The sequence below is a fragment of the Montipora capricornis genome, chromosome 12 (assembly GCF_036669925.1).
Source record: "Montipora capricornis isolate CH-2021 chromosome 12, ASM3666992v2, whole genome shotgun sequence".
NCBI classification, from domain to species: domain Eukaryota; kingdom Metazoa; phylum Cnidaria; class Anthozoa; order Scleractinia; family Acroporidae; genus Montipora; species Montipora capricornis.
In genome coordinates, this window is record NC_090894.1 from 39042438 (window position 1) to 39062437 (window position 20000).

General features: G+C 39.5%; 2 protein-coding genes across 3 annotated transcripts in view; both read left to right on the plus strand.

The window, feature by feature from the left end:
* The window catches only part of LOC138027752 (uncharacterized), a 37613-nt gene extending 23262 nt beyond the window's left edge, over positions 1-14351 (plus strand). For both annotated transcript variants that reach the window (XM_068875354.1, XM_068875353.1), the window contains exons 2-3: positions 3770-3883; positions 12667-14351. In XM_068875354.1, coding sequence (XP_068731455.1) covers positions 12667-14046 — 1380 coding nt within the window. In that variant the 5' untranslated portion in view covers positions 3770-3883 and the 3' untranslated portion in view covers positions 14047-14351. The remainder of the gene's footprint in view (positions 1-3769; positions 3884-12666) is intronic.
* A 3863-nt stretch (positions 14352-18214) lies between these two features.
* Positions 18215-20000, plus strand: part of LOC138027751 (uncharacterized) — a 3283-nt gene continuing 1497 nt past the window's right edge. The window contains exon 1 of the mRNA XM_068875352.1: positions 18215-20000. This exon is cut by the window's right edge and continues 1497 nt beyond it. Within this exon, the coding sequence (XP_068731453.1) occupies positions 18617-20000 (1384 nt within the window). The 5' untranslated portion in view covers positions 18215-18616.

A 20000-nucleotide genomic window follows, 5' to 3' on the forward strand; every position in this document is an offset into this window, starting at 1 on the left:
TCGCCATGTTTACTTTAATTATTTCCGCGTACAGCGTACCGCGTAGCCAGCTTGTAAAGATACTTCGCCATGTTGACTTTAATTATTTCCGCGTACCGCGTAGCCAGCTTCTTAAGATACTCGATGTGGCGGGGTATTCTGCAGTTGATGTTTCAAATTATCGAATTTTATTAAGCTTATTTAAAACCAGCCCACAAGCCCAACTTACTCTGTCAGATCAGGGCTTGAAATTAACAAAAAAATCCAGTTGCAATTTTTACGAAAATCGTCGTGCTGCATTGTGTTGTTAGCGGTTTAGCAAAACAAAATATGAGCCCACAATACTTGTATGTGAAGAAACCGCGGAAAATGGCGAATGAGAAGAAAACATTATGCGACACATTATGCACATAACATACGGTACGATTACGCTATCTTCAGATTGAAAGAAATTTCACGGCGAGAAGCAAAATGATTTTGTCATTTCTTTATATATTTTAGCAAAACAGGGATGTAGAGAGAAGCCGGCGGCCGGAAAAAATCGCCGGCTATTCCGAATAAATTTCCGGGTGATCAAGTAATTTGAGTTTTTGGGATTCGTCGTCTTTTTTATTATTTGTGAAAAAGGAAATGTACAACACACTAAAACTGTACTGACGCAGACTGGCTGTAGAAATTCCCAAAGGTTGATTCATTACAAGGCTACGTAAAAAGATCTCGTCGTGTGTTTGGTAAAATGCTCATTGGCCAGGCGTGGTATTTCTACTTTGTGTATGTAAAATAATGTAAACCCGCAGTTGTGTCAACTGTGTCGGGCAGCATTCAAGCTGTATAAGCTGAAATGTTGGAACTCGGTATAAAGAATTTCTTAAACTCTGTCGAAGATACTTCATCAAACTCTGGCGGGCCGAGTGAAAATTCAAAGAAAGCGCTATTACTACTTACAAAATCGGCACAAGACACCAAGAGCATGTGTTCAAATGAAGTGACGTATTTTCCTTAAAAAGGCAAGATATTTTCTGAAAACATCACAAATGGCAAGGCTCAAGACTAACTTTTCAGCCCACTAGCGTAGTGGCTAGTACCAGGTCTGACTTCACTAGCCAAATCTAAATTTACACTAGCCAGTTTTCTCATGTGCAATTTCGTTCATTTGTAAAAACTAGCATGAAAAAAATTCTACATTTCCGAACACAACTCGCACTTTTAGTAAATATTCTCATATCTTCATATCCGTCCTCGCAACAGTGGCGCAAATATGCTGGAGTCTACTGCTTCCTGTATTTTTCTCACAAAGGCAAAGTTTTTCAGTGTGGCCTTGAGGCCAATTCTCACAGAACCGTTGCCAAAACTTTGCAACTCACAAATGCACTGGAGTGTGGAAAATGCGGAATAAAGTAAATTAAGAAATAAACAGTATGAAAAACTAAACTGCTTGTTTGGACGTCTGTTGAAAGGCAGTTCTTTTGATTAGGGCTACAGTGTATTTGCGATTGCAATTTTAACCTGAAAGCGCCATTCTACGCATGAAGCACAAAAGCAGCAGAATGTGGGAAAATAATTTCTTAAATTAGATATAAAGGAAATTTGAAATGACAGACTTGCCCTCATGTAAGATTTTCTTTTTAATAGTTTCAAACAGCAATCCGAGCGTTTTATACTTGAATGGTTTTTGGAGTCAATTAATATTCGGCTGCCACAGTGCTCGCAAACAAGTTTTCTCTCTTTTTATGCGAGATTCACCATTCGTAGTAAACGAGATAAGTTGCTCCATACTATCTCTTTCTTTTTTTAATTTGAAATAGATTACATTTGGATTCATTTTCTAAACAAGTACGTGACCTCTTTCCATATACACGTAACAATGTCGCAAACAGTTTGCGTTGGCTCGATCGCAAACCCTGCCACCTTAAGCGTTTGTGTTTGCGTTCCTGTTTTCCATATGCGTGATTGCTTTACGTAACTTGAAAAGCAGAATTAGTTTTTGCGTCATGTTCAACTTCTTATGTTGGAATTGCTGCGAAGAAGAAGGCAGAGAGGAAGTGTCTAATACATTTTCGAGGAGCAGCAACGGCTGCAGCATAGCCAATATCAAATTATACTGTAGGAACTGGCTCTTTGTGATCAAGAACTTTACTGCAGGTATATTTGGCAGGGTATTCCCTTAAATTCACACTGTTTTAAGGAGTATCCTCATTGCCAACAATTGTACTCAGACGCCATTTTCATTACTTATACTTGACTCCAAATTCGACAAAACGTATCACATGCACAAAAATATCGTCGATTGATTGCAAACAATGAGAAACAGTCTACGATTGTGTTTCCATATCGTTGTTTCCTCGCTTTTGCATTGCTACTCGTCGCCAAAAAGGCGTAACGATAAAAAAATTTTCATCTCTTGCATCTTGTTTGCGATAATCGGCAATTGGTCAGGAATGAATGTAAAAAGGGGTTCATTTACGGAAACTGTTTGTGATCAAGCTCTCGGAAGGTGCTTGCAATTGTTTGCGATGGAGTTATGCCCGTATGGAAACAGCAGCTGAGAAGTTCCGCATGATTTCACACGTGATTAATCTGCGTTGGTTTCCACTTCAGTTTTTTTTCCCTTTTCAACTTGTTATTTTTTAAGGCAGTAAATTCAATAGAATCCGCTCACAGTTTCTGTTGTTAGTTTCTATTCTCTCCTTTTGCCTTATCCATAACAAATATATTTCATTTTTGTTTTCGCGCAGAACTCCACTACTTCACAATATTTACTAGCCCCAATGGCTAGTGGAAGCTCAAAATCTATTATCCAAAAGAAATTTCACTAGCCTGTGGCTAGTTGGCTACCGTTAGTTTTGAGCCCTGAATGGCTTTGAATTTACCTCCTAAAGTACAAAACCTGTGATATCTCATGGATATATTTTATTAATGTTTAATTCTTTATTGTTTTATTTTTTGTTTTTTGTCTATTAATCACAATATTTTTATTGATTAATTAATGAATATACCGCTTTTTATAAATACATTTTTTGTAAATAGTTACTTTATTCTTATGTACATAATTTTATAATCTAGTTATTAATTTTTTGTCATTGTAAAGCGGTTTTGAACCTTGAAATTATCGCTATACAAAATAAAGTTATTATTATTAGTACATGCTTTTATGATACACTTAAATAATTTTACTTAAAGTACATACCCTCTAAGTGGCGGCTGCGAAAAAGGAAAGAGTTCAGCAGAAACTGGACAGATTCTTTAGCAAGAGTCACGGAGAGAAAGTATCAAAGTAAGACTATTTTTAAAAAATAAAATTGCTTTGAAAAATTTGTGGACAATTAACCCATTGACTCCTGGGTATTCCCCATTGACGAGTAAAATCGTCTGGCGGTAGACAGAGTAAAATACTAAGTATGGCCGGTTTAGGCTGGTTTAGGGGTTAATGGGTTAAAGCTTTCCTAAAACATGAATTGAACACTAAAACAGACTGGCATTTTCTATGAAAGTATTTAAGTTTGACAAGTTATTTTGCTAAGCTTGAAATGGCCATCAAGTTTTTCTTACTTTGTTGACCACAATGAAATCCTGGTGTTTGGCAAATTTTAGTGTTCAGATGTATCAGATTGCATCCTAGACTACTTGTAAATTTCCAAAATATCCCGTGGTGGACACCCCTAGTTTCTCAATGCTTTCCCGCCAGTATTACACATATTCCCAGACAACACGATCCCTTCCTCAAGTGAAAGAGCATCCTTTATTGTCAGTTTGCTCAGTATTATCGTCCATTTTGATTACTCTGTCCTAGGACTTGTGGTAGCAGATAAAAAGAGAAAAAGGAAAAGTAGGTCCTGGACAGGATTTGAACCCGGAGCACCCACTTTGAAGGAATTCTCTTTATCCACTAAAGAACAACTGACTGGTAAGAGTGCTGATCATTTACCAAAACTAATTAGTATATATATAATGATCACTGCTGAATAATAAGGCTAAGGCTTGATTTAGCTTTCTCTTGAAGATTGATAACCTTACAGGGGTATGTGGAAGAAAAAATTATTGACACTAATTACATCCTCGTAGTCTAGTGGTTAAGTGAAGGGGGTATTAATCAAACGTTCCCAGGTTCGAGTCCTGCGAGTCCAGACATTGGGCTTCCGCTTTTAAAAAAATTTATGTTTATTTCCTATGATTCCTATCAAGCTTTCAGTGTCTAAAGTGAACAATAATACAGCAAAACCTGTGTTAAGTGGCCACCCTCGGGGTAAAGGCAAGTGGCTGCTTAATGGAGGTTGGCTGCTTAAGGAGGGTGCCTACTATTGTTACTGCGCATACGTTCTGCACATTTCAAGATACTCGGATTTCCTATCGGTGGTGCTTATTAATGCAGGGATATTTTTGCACGGTTTAAAACTATGCAGAGAAAGCAGAACTTAGCAAATGATCTTGGCATCCAAAAAGAAAATTGGGGGTAACCACCCATTTTTCAGAGATAATTAAGCTTGAATTTGGGAAAGAACGTCATACATTGCTTTGTATTTTAAAGCTTTTTACAAATATTGTTGATTAATTATCTTCGAAAAATGCGTGGTTACCCCCAATTTTCTTTTTGGAATTCAATAACACTTGTTAAGATCTGCTTTTCCCGCATAGTCAGTAAACTGCGCAAAAATACCTTTAAATGAGTGACTTGGTTGTCTCAGTTGTGTCTCACCAAGGAAAAATTCCCAGCGCGGTCCCTGGGGTGAGGTAGTGCCTTTTACTAAAACTAGGTACTGGGAAGGGGGAACAGGAGTCTGGGGACGAGTTTAATGAAATCTTCGCGTAAGAGAATAAGTGGGTTTCGTCCAAGGAAAATCAACTTAAGGCATGCTCACTTACAATTGACTGAGACATGGAAGAAGGAACATGATAATAAGTAAGTGAGTGAGTGAGTGAGTAATAGTTTTCATTGAAAAATCAGACTCAACTGAACAGACGTGAGTCTTTACAATTGCAATCTTCAATAATAAAGACAATTTATAATCTACAATCAGATGTAAAAAGATATGAAAAAAGGGACAATCAAACATCACAGTATATAATCACACAAGTTTAAAATTCTGTTTATAAAAGAGTTTTTGTATCTTTCGGTTCTTATCTGGGGGAGCTGGAATTCATGCCCTGTTTTCCTTAATATTCTTGTCCGTTTTGGCGGCAGCAAATCTTAGAGTGGATGGTCTTTCGTGGTGGTGATGTTATTGAACAATACTTGATGTTTCTCTTGAATTAAGGTCGATATGCTGAAGTTGTCGATTCGATCCAAATACTTCTGACAAGCAGATCCCCAAAATTCTAGGCCATATGTAAATAAGGATAAAACGAGGCAGTCAAATAACTTGCTGAGTTGGTCTTGAGAATAGCCAAGGAACTTGCAAACCATCAATATGACAGTACAGCCCACTACTTGCCTTGGCTATTAGCTTGTCAACGTGGAGGTCCCAACAACGAGGGTTTTCTTGAAATGTAATACCAAGCAACGTGAGCCAGCTCTTACGTTCAATACAAGGTACCGATTGTGGATCAGGGTTTGTAGTCTTGCTGTGTATCAGCATTTCCAACGTTTTCGAAAGGTCCAACCGTATTTTATTACCGGTAGTCCAATGTTTCATACTGTTGACTTCATCAATTGTCGCATCAGTATCCTCTTTACTTATGGGCATGCTGATGGTGATATCATCTGCAAATTTCACCATAAGGTTTTTCCTTGGGTCAGCCAGTTGTATGTTGCGACCATCAAGGAGAATAGGGTGGGACAGAGGACAGGTCCCTGAGGTATGCCTCTCTGATGTCTGCGAACTCTGTTGTTATTCCATCAACTACGACTATACGTTTTCTGTGGGTTTCGACAAAACACTGACCCCCGCTCAACTGACCCCGTTACTGACCCCCCTACTGACCCACTATAAAATCAATGGGAAAATGAATACTGCTTACTTAAGCCTCAACAACCCTTTTTAAACGGCATTGTTCAACAGTATTTAAGTCTAAGCACCCATTTTAAAAAGGTCAGTTTTCGATTATTGTTGTGATGGCCGATTACTTCATGTACGCTAACCTTTTTAAAATGGGTGCTTAGACTTAAATACTGTTGAACAATGCTGTTTAAAAAGGGTTGTTGAGGCTTAAGTAAGCAGTATTCATTTTCCTATTGATTTTATAGGGGGTCAGTAGGGGGTCAGTGTTTTGTCGAAACCCGTTTTCTGTAATTCAAAAAGTCAAGGATCCAGTTGATGACTTAAAGATTTATGCCTGTTGCCACGAGGAACAGTGTCGAATGCTTTTCTGAAGAGATCAATATTGTAGACTACAAATATTTGGGTTTAGGTGCACTTTAATCAGCTTTGTGATCACCGGAGGCAGGAGGTGGGTTCTTTCGAATGAGATTGTTACAGTGCGTTTCACAAAACTTTTGACAAACGGTTTCCGAAGTTTGTTTGAAATTCCCAAAGTTCGCTACGAACTTGGCAATTTCAGTACGTAATTGTCAATCAAATTGTGAACTTCGAAACGAAGTTGTGAATTTCACATCGAATTTCGTTGGGAAGTTACGAAGTTCGTCGCTAGCAAAGTTCACATCATTCGGTGTAGTTGGATTGGTAATATAACTACAAATGAATTTAAACAAAGTGAAAAAATTTCTCAACCAAGCAAGACTAATTTTTTGTTGTTTACTTCTTAAAGGTAAATTATTTGAGAATTACAGACGGGTTTCGACAAAACACTGACCCCCTTACTGACCCCCCTACTGACCCACTATAAAATCAATGAGAAAATGAATACTGCTTACTTAAGCCTCAACAACCCTTTTTAAACGGCATTGTTCAACAGTATTTAAGTCTAAGCACCCATTTTAAAAAGGTTAGTTTTCGATTATTGTTGTGATGGCCGATTACTTCATGTAAGCTAACCTTTTTAAAATGGGTGCTTAGACTTAAATACTGTTGAACAATGCCGTTTAAAAAGGGTTGTTGAGGCTTAAGTAAGCAGTATTCATTTTCCCATTGATTTTATAGTGGGCCAGTAGGGGGGTCAGTAAGGGGGTCAGTTGAGCGGGGGTCAGTGTTTTGTCGAAACCCCATTACAGACAGATGGCGCGACTCGTATCTTGTTTACACTAGAAATGTAAAGACAAAAGTTGAACAACATGACATTGAAATGTTTTGTTTCTTGCGCTATTTCTAGAATGATGTAAGTCCTGAAAATAGGGTTTCTTTTTATCTCTGATAGATTTAACTGTAAAATACTTTTAAACAACCATGCGTAGAAGTTCACACGACAGAAATTGTATTCTATTTTTAGGCAGGTGTCGGGTGACATCTGGGAATATTCAGTTTTCAACGTTTTATAACCCATTTTAAAACCAGTAATTCGTAGTCAACGTAACCACAACTTCTAAGAAAATTCGGTGAAATTTACACAGAACGGTGCGAACTTCTCTCGCGACAAACTCCTTAACTTCCCAACGAAGTTCGTGGTGAAATTCACAACTTCGTTTCTAAGTTCGCAATTTGAATAACAACTACGTAATGAAATTGCCAAATTTGTAGCGAACTTCAGGAATTTCAAATAAACTTCGGAAACTGTTTGTCAAAAGTTTTGTGAAATGCACTGTAATGCTTTCTTGTAGATCTTGTTCGTCTCGGCCTTCCTTGATGTGCTTATTCCTTTTCTTGCAGAGGTGTTTAATTATAAGGAGGATCTCGAGAAAATGCCTTAATTTTGATGAGTGGGCAACTTTCATCACACATTCTCTTTAAGGAGTCAGTTAGTTGCTTCAGTTCGCATAGGAATCGATGAGGCTCCAATCAAAGGCCTCCGGCTTATGTTGCAAGTCGAGTTTTCGATGTTCGTTTACGTCCCTAAAGAACACGTTTCCCCTTTCGGGTCTCGCAGTTTGATTAGGGGAAACCTTGACTGAGAGATGATCTAAAAAGAAAAGAACTTTATTTAAGTGTCTAATCTTCTAGCGCCGTAGAGCACTAGTTTCCACCAGCACCAGATTATTTAAATTCTATGAACCAAATCTCGCCTCGTTGACACTTGGCAGTATCGTTGTATCGTATGAGGTGTGATTTTGAATATTTAATAGGTTACCATGGTCGGGTTTTTCACTTCCTTTCCTAAATTTTACGAAAGGTCTAATCGTTAAGTTGTTTCTTTACCTCGAGTGGGTACCACCTCGCTGCCCTCATCTTGTAGCGTTTATCCACAGAAGACTGGATAATGGCGGCTGGTCGCGTTCAGAATGTGTAGATTTCCACAAATTGCGAAGGGACAAGAACAAATTTCCCAAATAAAACGTCATATTCGTAATAGGAATGTAATATGTACAGTCTTCATATACTTTAAAAGTCATTTGACTGCGTATCACACTCTGTTGCTAGCAATGGGTTTTAGCTGCCCTGCCTTAAACTGTGGCTAAGAGACTACCTTTGTGACAGGAAACATTTCCCTGTCTTTAGTGGGTTTAAAGTGCTACTGTGACGAAATTTGAATCTTCCCTATCGAAGCCATTTTGGCACATAAACACGTAGTCTGTACGAGAAGAAGAATGCTGTTTACCATTTTCAAATATCTCTTTTTGTTCTGGAGATATTCAAGTTTTTTTAATATGCAAATTAGCCAAGTGATGACGTCATAAACCCTACCAAATTTTGATCAAGTATGATGGAGAAAGATATCTCAGCCAATTTGTATCAGAAATACTTGGTTCTTTGCACTAAGATTCTAGTAGATGTGTTCCACGATATGAGCATACCATTTTTGTTACCATGGCAACATACTGGGTTCCAGACCTCCCTGATATTAAAAGCTTTGCAGACCACCTTTGGCGTTCTGTTTTGATATTTGCAAATGGTGCCTCATCTGCATGATCCTGTCAGCATATAAAGATGTTAGGTCGAGTTTGTGGCCTTAGTAAATGTATTTCTAGCCTGAGATCACCAAAATATTGAAATCAGGTTGGAGGGGACTGGAAAAGAGTCGTAGGTGTGTTGCCTTCAGAACTATCAGCTCACCAAGTTTCAATGGTCTCTGTTGCAAATTGACCGAGATAGCTCTATTTATATTCTTGATGTTCTATTGGGTTGGGTGAATGACGTCATCAGCCTTCTCATTTGCATATTTAACACATTTTTCAAACTTAAATATCTCTGGAACCAATGCAGATATTTCCAAACGGTAAACAGCGTTTTTAATGTTTCATGGTACTCTATGTGATAAACCAAAAAACTCAAGGGATAAAAATTTGATCACAGTAGCACTTTAAATCAGAACCAAACCCGGTCAGCTGTGGAATTCCACAGGGCTCCTTTTGTCTTTCTACATAACCACGCAGACAACCTTGTCTTATATTTTCAATTTGGTTTATGGTAGAAATAATTCGTAAAAGAAGAGATTTGTTGAACAATTTAAATACAAAGAATTGCGATAAAGTTGAAAAGTTTAAAAAATTAAAACCATCTTGGTTAAAAGTTTAAAAATGCGACGACGTTTCGACGTTCGCTTAACGTCATTATCAAGTCAATCATGAGTGAAATGAGAACGAATATAAATGTGAAAGAATTCAAAGAATTGACAAGCAATTTTCTATTTTAAAGAAATGTAGATCAAAGTTTGATTGTCTAATTTTTGAGATGTTATTCATTAAGGAATTGAACCCCGAGTTAAATACTCAGAAAGACTCTATTCGCGCCAAACTTTTTACGTGACTCTGCGTGCGAATACTTTGTTATTTGCATATTTTCTCTTTATTCGTGTCTCCTAGGAATTCTTTTACATGACGTTATTAAGCGAACGTCGAAACGTCGTCGCATTTTTAAACTTTTAACCAAGATGGTTTTTAATTTTTTTAAACTTTTCAACTTTATCGCAATTCTTTATAGTTAAATTGGTAGAAATAATATCAGTGAATAAATAATTCCTATCAAACATGATAATGTAATGGATTTGATAATAAAAATTACGGGCAGAAACATACTTATTAAAGACAACGTTTCGGTGTCCTCATGACACCATCATCAGGTCAAATATAATATTTTACAGATAACTCGAATATTAATGTTCAAGATTAAGTTCAAAGTCCCTAGAGGCTAGGTGAAAAGTTTTGCCTTTATCGAGTCACTTTGGATATTCAGACACGGCTTGTGCTCGCGAATAAGGAACATTTCATACACAAGACAAGTTTCCATAAACAGCTCAAGGCCTCACTCGAACAATTATTTATTCATTTATTATTCATCTTCAAACGTTCTTTGCCAATAGTACTGAAAGCATTTCCCATCTAATCGGAAGAATCTCTTTCGACCGGTAATTCTTATAAGCAGTTTGGAATTTTTAAGCCTGGTTTTCACTAGTGGTCCAGTTGTTAGGTCGTTGGGTTTGCATGTGGCTGATCCGGGTTCAAATGCCGTTCTGACTTCTGGTTTGGATTTGTTTCCTGTTGTCCCGGATTCAAGTCTACCACGCTCTGTAAATAACCAACTGGTTGCCTCCTCCCAGTTGGGGTTCTCAATCATGTTTCTTACAAATTATTAAAGTGGGGTGCCTGTGAACTAGCTTGATAGCTAATTGCACTTCCAATATAAACAAAGCATTTACATTTACATTCTGCCCTCCCGCAATGCCTTTTTGCCAAATGAGCTCAGAAACTCACTTGTAAACAACATTGTGAGGGGAGAGTGAGCCGCGAAAGCTTCAGGTCTGTATATTCGTGTTCTGTTCCAAGGAATTTTGTGACAGACTCTATAATTTTTGTGGTGGTGCACTTTGTAAGTGCACTACACAATATGTCAACGGGTTTGAGTGAGTTGTAAGAGTGATTGTAAGACCGTGGTGGGAAGTAGGCCCGTAGCGTGTGCATAACTCACGGACATAAACAGGTCTGCTGGAAGCGAGCTGGAGTTTCAACAAAATGAGCTCCAAAATCGGCATGAATTTGTGACGCTGATGAATAATAAAGCAGCTGCTATTTCCAAAACGATGGAATTAGCTGGTGATAAATGACTTCGCCAAGGAGAGTGAATTTTTGACTTTGCAGAATCAATGGTCAACAACCTCAAGGTGATAGCTATTGTGATCTTTGTGTTGAATTCGCACATTTCACAACAAAAACAAAAACCATGACACAGATGTATCCTTTGTTTCGCGAGTAAACATTCGAGGTAACTTGATCACGGCGCCAGCTGAATTCGATGTCACTTTCGATTTTGCGATTTACTTGTGCAGCCAAAAGTACAATAGAAAAATTGAACGAAGCAAAAATCTCCCAAAATGTTTTTCGCTGATGGTAACTTTTTATACTCTCGGTTCAAAATTTACGTTCTTTTCATGTTGCAAATTTTGTTGCTTTTGGCAAAATATTTTATTTTCGATCGACACTTCCTGAAAACTTCTTCTTCTCATCCTAAAAACGGTGTATCGATATTTATTTACTTTTGCATCAATATCTGTTTTGCATGAAGCAGGCTAGCAAAATCTGTACCTGGCATAGTTCGCATTTTTGAGCGTTAAAGTAGAATTTTCGGTCTTCTGTTTCTGACGGCAAGTCCTTTTATTTCGAGGTCACCCATCCAAATACTAACCCCGCCCGACAAGGCTTAACTTCAATAAAGTTTTGTCTTACAAAGCTACCAGAAGCTCAGAGTGCACGCTCAAACTTGTGGTGAAAAAGAAGTTGTAAGGGAACTTGAATTTGATCAAGATGACAGCCTCGAAGCCATTGTTTCTTAATTCTCTTTTATTTTCTTCAATCTTTCTGGGATTTAGTATTTTACCAGTAACCACGTGTCTTCTCAGGGGGCTATTTACCTAAGACATCTACCATGGCTCTATAATGATATACGGTACTAAAACAATATCGTGCTATATAACAACGTGTACTATTAGAGCTACATATTACGTAAAGATAACTTAAATCTCCTGGAAGACAAAATGCAGCTCAGTTGACACGATACAGCGCTGTGTTACTGCAATACCACACGTATGCATTGCGTGCCGAAATTTTAATTGTAGCCGCTTCCTGTTTCTTGCTTTTGTCAGTGCATCCCACGTGAACGCTTATTTGGCGTCTTGTTTTCATAAGAAAAACTTCGTACTTAGACCCGCTTTGAAGAAAAAGCAAACATGAACTCGGAAATGGCCTAAAAGTGCACCAGCGCTAGAAGACTGGATACTTAAATAAAGCTCCTTTCCTTTTTCATTTCAAAATTAATACGGAACAACGTTTCGCCGTCCCTTAGTATGACAGTATTGCCAAGTTCAAAATGTCAGAGTGAATAGGCCCTTTCCGAGTTGATGTTTGCCTCCTCTTCAAAGCGAGTCTTAAGTGCGAAGTTTTTGTGATGGTAATCAGTTCTACTTTACATGTGAATGAAAACTAATTTTCATAAGAAAAACCTCGCACTTAGACTCAGTTTGAAGAGGAGGCAGACATGAACTTGGAAATGGCTTATTGCGATGATATTTGTGAATAAGATTATGTAAATGTAACTGAAAAAAAGGTGGTGAAGTACGAATGTAATAGAATCAGTTGCGTATTGAAAAGTTAGCACGAATAGATGCATTGCTATCTTGAGGACGGCGAAACGCTGTTCGTAAGCCAGTCAGTGGTCATTTCGACAAAACTTCGGATTAACCCAGGTATTTTTTTTCCTTTTCATTATACAGATGACCATGGCGAGAAGATTTAATCTATTTCTCCTTGGGTGTTTTATTGTTGCTTCTTTTATTCTTTACCTTACTTTTGTGGTTTTTGACTCGCGTACTGGCACAAAAGCGGAAATATCAACAAAAGCGGAAGTATCAACAAAAGCGGAAGTATCAACAAAAGCGGAAGTATCAACAGAAGCGGAAGTATCAACAGCCACGGATAGCAGTACCGTTGAAACACACCAACAGATAACATTACTCTTAAGAATGCCAGGCAAAGTTTTGGAGCATAAAGCGCGTTACTATTGTGATCTCTTCAGGACCACCGTTCTCTTTTGGCCACCATCGTATGGGAAGACGGTTGTTGTGCTTGACGAAGAATCAGAAATGGATCACGAGTTTGGAGAAATTGTTACTAGACACACCCGGGAGCACTTTCCAGAGTACAAGCTGGAAGTATTCTTCGAGCCACTACCGAATGACAAGAGTATATTGGAAAATCCTGCCTTGCCAAGAAGTCCAGGCTACAATCGTCAACTTTGGAGTAGTTTCTTTTTTGATTTGTACACAAACGATCCAATCATAGCTTGGATGGATAGTGATGTCGCATTCATCACACCTGTGACAAACTCCTTGATATTTAGCGGTTCAAAATTAAGGGTTCTGGGTTGGGACTGTAGTTTCCACTTAAGTTGGGTAAAGGAGTGGGCGATAACGTCAGAGAGGGCGTTAGGATTACCGTATCTGGCTGATTTCATGTCCTTTTTCCCAGTGTACTTCTATCGAGATACCTTTGCGCGGTGCAGGGAACACATTATGAAGCACTGGAATGTAACAACCTTTGAAGAAGCCTTCAAGTTGTTTTATCACGATAAAAACCTGCTCTCCCCAGTTAGTATCATACTGAGTTATGCTTGGTTTTTTGAAAGAGATCGATATGACTGGAATATAAAGATATGTTCTGATTTAACGCAGTTCAACAAAAAGTTTCCATCTGGGGCTACTATTGGAGCAGAGCACGTGGAAGATACTTTGTCCCAGCCTCAAGCGACCTTCCATGTTCCTTACGGAGAGTTTTTGTCTTCTCATATTTTGATTAGTTACTGCTTGTCGCACGAAGCATCGGGAAATACGCCTGATATTTGTTCGAAACATAATTTTTCGTTGAGTGACAACTTAGATCTGTTGCATCATGATCTCCAATATGTAAAAACTATTCGACCAAATCCTTGCTCGGATAACAAGTTAGATTATTGTCTTCAAGTTTTAGGACGTCATTATAAGGCAGTTGGTCTCGAGATGAAAGAGGATGGACGCAAAGTGGAATGGAAAAATGTACAAACTGTCGAGAAGCTTGCAAAAGATCTTGGCATAACATGTAAACCTTTAGTTTACTGACTTAACTGATGTGTGCAAGTTTGACGATGCAAAGTGTTTTCTTGTCGCTCTTGTCTCAACTTGTGTAATATTGGATACTAGACCTGGGGAGACCGCTGGATTACAATTACTATACAAGAGGGAGCTTAAGTCAGGAGATGCTTTAAAGAAATGAACATTTCGTATGCCAGGACAGTTTGAACCCCCAGATTTTTTTTAAGAATTCTGTCTATAACAGTTAAAGCTAAAATTGCGTTCATAACTGCGAAGATCATAGCTTCACTTGATTTCATATCCGCAGTTCAGTAAATGATTCATTTCATGTATCATTTTGTTCGTTGTTTCATTCCTCACCGGAAAATTAGAATCCACAAATGACCAAAGTCAGTGGCTTCGTAGCTCAGTTGGTTAAAGCGTCGCACTGGTATCGGGAGGTGACGGGTTCAAGCCCCGTTGAAGTCCTGTTTTTTTTTTGTTTTTTTTTTTTTTCAGGCTTCTCTACGCAATTGATAAAATTGCGTCCATAACTGCGAGGATCATAGCTTTACTTGACAATGGGTTTTAGCTTCCCTGCGTTAAAGTGGCTGAGAGACTACCCTTGTGACAGGAAACAGTTCCCTGTCGTTAGTGGGTTTAAATCAGAATCAAACCCGGGCAACTGTGGAATTCCACAGGGTTCCCTACTGGGTCCCAGACTCTTGTCTTTCTGCTTAAATGATCTCCCTGACGCAATTAGGGAGGGCGACCACCTGTAGCGCCGCCATTGCACTAACCTCCCACGAAGACACCCATAGGGCTGCGTCACGTGTTCCTCCCTCCACACAAAGCCCAAAGAGTGTCTGCCTGGAAGGCTACCCTTGTACCTGATACTTGAAATTGGTCGTTGAAGTAAAATATTTTTGGCACTATCTTCGGTCAATTTGAATGATTCCACTCGAATCATACTATGTTGTAATGTTTGTCTTATATTTTTAATTTAGTTTATGGTAGAAATAATATCAGTAAATGAACAATGAAAAAATAATGCAAAGTTCCCAGGGACGGATTCTTTGATCACATGGTTTTGACGTGATTTCCTCATGAATATAGAGCGCTTCATTTAACATTCTTTGCTGTCATTTGTTTAAATTTACACAAGCCGTGTAGTTGGTTCAATTTTGAATACTTACTGACTTACTTAAGCCCTTCGCCCCCTGCGGAGCATAGGCCATGGATGAGTTTCCTTCACCGCACACGGTTCTGGGCCGTCCTACCAAGTTCTGTCCAGCTCAGCCCAATGCCCTTCACCTCGCACTACAAATCTCTCCTTCACCTGTTTCTAGGGCGCCCTCGCTTCCTCTTCCCCTGGGGATTCCATTAAAGAGCATTCCGCGTGGTGTTACTCGCTGGCTTCCGTACAGTGTGGCCTATCCAGCCCCACTTCCTCCTTCTTAGTTGTAGCGCAATTAGCTCTTCTTCCGCCCGTTCCCACATTTGCTTGTTGGTTACCTTATCATTCCAGCAAAAGCCAAGAGTTCTTCTGAAACAGCTATTGACAAAACTCTGAACTCTACTTTGTATCCTCTTCGTTGTTCTCCAGGTTTCTGACCCGTAGAGCAGAACAGTCTCCACATTTGATCTAAATATGCGAAGTTTGGTTCTCACAGATACCTCTTTCGATGCCCATACCTTCTTCAACATGATAAACGCTGCTCTAGCCTTTCCAATCCTTGTAAGTGTATCCTTGTCCGTACCTCCAAGTGTGACTACAACACTCCCGAGATATGATAGTTCTTTGACATTCTCCAACCTCTGCCCTTCGACCACAACAGGTACCTCACTTCTGGTGTTAATCCTTAATACTTTAGTCTTCACCTTGTTAATCCTCCAGACCCAGTTTAACCGATTCCTCTGCTAGCCTTAAAGTTTTGTCCTGCATTTGTAGATGGTTGTGTGAGAGCAGGGCAAGGTCATCCGCATAATCCGGATCGTCCAACTGCTCCATGTGGTCCACTGTATTCCGTTGTCACCTGATTTGGTTACCGATGTCATTATCCAATCAATGACCAGTAGAAATAGAAAGGGTGATAGCAGACAACCTTGTCGCACCCCTGTCCTCACTTCGAATGAGTCTGAAAGCTGACCCTCATGGGCTACCCGACAAGTAAAACCTTCATAGCTAGACTTAATCAATGTAACAAACTTCTCTGGGATGCCATAAAAGCGCAAGAGCTTCCAAAGAGTCTCGCGATCTACACTATCAAACGCCTTCTCATAGTCCACAAAGTTGACATATAGGGACGAATTCCATTCCAATTAGTGCTCTATAATCACACGTAGGGTGAATATTTGATCTATGCATGAACGGTCTTTCCTAAAGCCTGCTTGCTGGTCTCTAAGCAGGATGTCCACTGCAGTCCTCATCCTAACCAAAAGCATTCTGTTTAATACCTTCCCCGCAACAGATATTAGCATAATACCCCTCTGGTTATTGCAATCTCCAAGGTCTCCTTTCTTAGGAACTTTGACAATGATACCTTCCCGCCACTCTTCAGGGATGCTCTCTTCTTCCCAAATCCTAGCAAAGAGCTTATGGAGGATATCTACTGTTGTTGATAGATCTCCCTTCATGGTCGCGGCAGGAACCCCATCGGGCCCTGCTGCTTTACCGTCCTTCAGCGCCTGGATAGCTGTCCTAATCTCTGACTTACTTGGTTTATCGCAATTCAAGGGAAGAGTAGTGTCTGATGGTGGAATATCTGCGGTGCTTACAGGGGAAGGTTGATTTAGTAACTCTCCAAAGTGCTCCACCCAGCGCTTAAGTTGTTCTTCTGCTGTAGTCAAAGGCTTCCCTGATTTGTCCTTCACCGAGTTCTGTACACGCTGATGCTTTCCTGCCAGCCTTCTTGTGTAGCTATATTTAGATCTTTTATATTTCTCTTTGCAGCTGCTTCCTCCGCTGCCTTAGCCAGACTGCCTATATAAACCCTCTTGTCCCTTCTAACACTTCTCCGCACTTCCTTGTGAGCATTGCCGTATTGCTTCTGGACCCTTATTTTCGAAGCTCTCGTTCGGCAATTGTTCAATTCGGCTTTGACCTTTTTCCTAACCTCAATCAAGAGACATCCAGTCCTTGTGGGTGGATTTCTTCTTACCGATGGTTTCTTCACAGACCTTCTTTGCTCTTGTCCACTCCGTCTCAATATCAGTGACTCCCTCTGCATCATATAAATCCTGCAACACCAGGAACTTGTTTGACATACTTGCCTGGAACTTGTCTCTCATCTTTCTGTCCCTTAGCAAGTCCACATTGTAACGCGTCCTGGGACTAGTAGGTTGACCATGCCGTTTAAGGCGCAGTTTCAAGGTGGCTACTACAAGGTGATGGTCAGATGCCACGTCTGCTCCCCTTTTGACTCAGACGTCTTGTAGAGATCTCCTGATTTTCTTACTGATACCAACGTGGTCGATCTGGTTTTCCGTAGTATGGTCTGGTGATACCCACATAGCTTTGTGTGCCCTCTTGTGTGGAAAAACGCTACCTCCTATAACTAGTTGATTCAATGCACACAAGTCAGCAAACAGCTCCCCATTTTCATTCATTTCACCCAGACCATGCTTTGCCATAACCTCTTCATAACTGGTGTTATCAGATCCTATTTTAGCACTGAGGTCCCCCATGACGATGGTAATGTCTTTTTCTCTTTCCTTATCAATCAGATCCTGTAATACGGAATAGAACTCCTCTTTCTTGGTCTCCTCTGCATCGTTTGTAGGTGCATAGCACTGTATAATGCTAACCTTGAATACTGACCGTGAGTAATATTCTTCATTCCAGTTCAAAAGCCGACTTTTTTCTTTAGTTTTAATGAAATTAATCAATGTATCTCTTTAACGGAATATTACGCTCTTAGGAGTTCCAGTGATATCTGTTTTATTCCCCGGGATCTCATATACGGGTTATTTTCTGTAATTGTAAATATCAAGCCTAGCCGTTACTTGTTTATGTGAATTAGGCGTCTTGTTTTCATAAAAGAAACTTCGTACTTGGACCCGCTTTGAAGAGAAAGCAAACATGAACTCGGAAATGGCCAAAAAGTGCACCAGCGCTAGAAGACTGGAGACTTAAATAAAGCTTCTTTCCTTTTTCATTTCAAAATTAATAAGGAACAACGTTTCGCCGTCCCTATGACAGTATTGCCAAGTTCAAAATGTCAGAGTGAATAGGCCATTTCCGAGTTTAAGCCTGCCTCCTCTTCAAAGCGAGTCTAAGTGCGAAGTTTTTGTGATGGTAATTAGTTCTACTTTACAATTAGTTCTACTTTACAATTTTCATAAGAAAAACTTCGCCCTTAGAAGCAGAGGCACACATGAACTTGGAAATGGCCTATTGCGTTGATATTTGTGAATAAGATTATGTAAATATAATTTGAAAAAAGGCGGTGAAGTACGAATCTAATAGAATCAGTTGCGTATTGAAAAGTTAGCACGAATAGATGCAATGCTATCTTGAGGACGGCGAAACGCTGTTCGTAAGCCAGTCAGTGACCATTTCGACAAAACTTCGGATTAACCCAGGTATTGTTTTTCCTTTTCATTTGTACAGGTCACCATGGCGAGAGGAAAAGATATTGAACTTTCACCTATGGCGATAAAGCGAATTCAGGACATGGGAAGACAGCGAAGATGTCATCTATTTCTCCTTGGATGTTTTATTGTTGCTTCTTTTATTCTTTACTTTACTTTTGTGGTTTTTGACTCGCGTACTGGCACAAAAGCGGAAGTATCAACAAAAGCGGAAGTATCAACAAAAGCGGAAGTATCAACAGAAGCGGAAGTATCAACAAAAGCGGAAGTATCAACAGCCACGGATAGCAGTACCGTTGAAACACACCAACAGATAACATTACTCTTAAGAATGCCAGGCAAAGTTTTGGAGCATAAAGCGCGTTACTATTGTGATCTCTTCAGGACCACTGTTCTCTTTTGGCCACCATCGTTTGGGAAGACGGTTGTTGTGCTTGACGAAGAATCAGAAATGGATCACGAGTTTGGAGAAATTGTTACTAGACACACCCGGGAGCACTTTCCAGAGTACAAGCTGGAAGTATTCTTCGAGCCACTACCGAATGACAAGAGTATATTGGAAAATCCTGGCTTGGCAAGAAGTCCAGGCTACAATCGTCAACTTTGGAGCAGTTTCTTTTTTGATTTGTACACAAACGATCCAATCATAGCTTGGATGGACAGTGATGTCGCATTCATCACACCTGTGACAAGCTCCTTGATATTTAGCGGTTCAAAATTAAGGGTTCTGGGTTGGGACTGTAGTTTCCAATTCAGTTGGGTAATGGAGTGGGCGAGAACGTCAGAGAGGGCGTTAGGATTACCGTATGTGGCTGATTTCATGTCCTATTTCCCAGTGTACTTCTATCGAGATACCTTTGCGCGGTGCAGGGAACACATTATGAAGCACTGGAATGTAACTACGTTTGAAGAAGCCTTCAAGTTGTTTTATCATGATAAAAACCAGGTGTCCCCAGTTAGTATCATACTGAGTTATGCTTGGTTTTTTGAAAGAGATCGGTATGACTGGAATATAAAGATATGTTCTGATTTAACGCAGTTCAACAAAAAGTTTCCATCTGGGGCTACTATTGGAGCAGAGCACGTGGAAGATACTTTGTCCCAGCCTCAAGCGACCTTCCATGTTCCTTACGGAGAGTTTTTGTCTTCCCATATTTTGATTAGTTACTGCTTGTCGCACGAAGCATCGGGAAATACGCCTGATATTTGTTCGAAACATAAGTTTTCGTTGAGTGACAACTTAGATCTGTTGCATCATGATCTCCAATATGTAAAAACTATTCGACCAAATCCTTGCTCGGATAATAAGTTAGATTATTGTCTTCAAGTTTTAGGACGTCATTATAAGGCAGTTGGTCTCGAGATGAAAGAGGATGGACGCAAAGTGGAATGGAAAAATGTGCAAACTG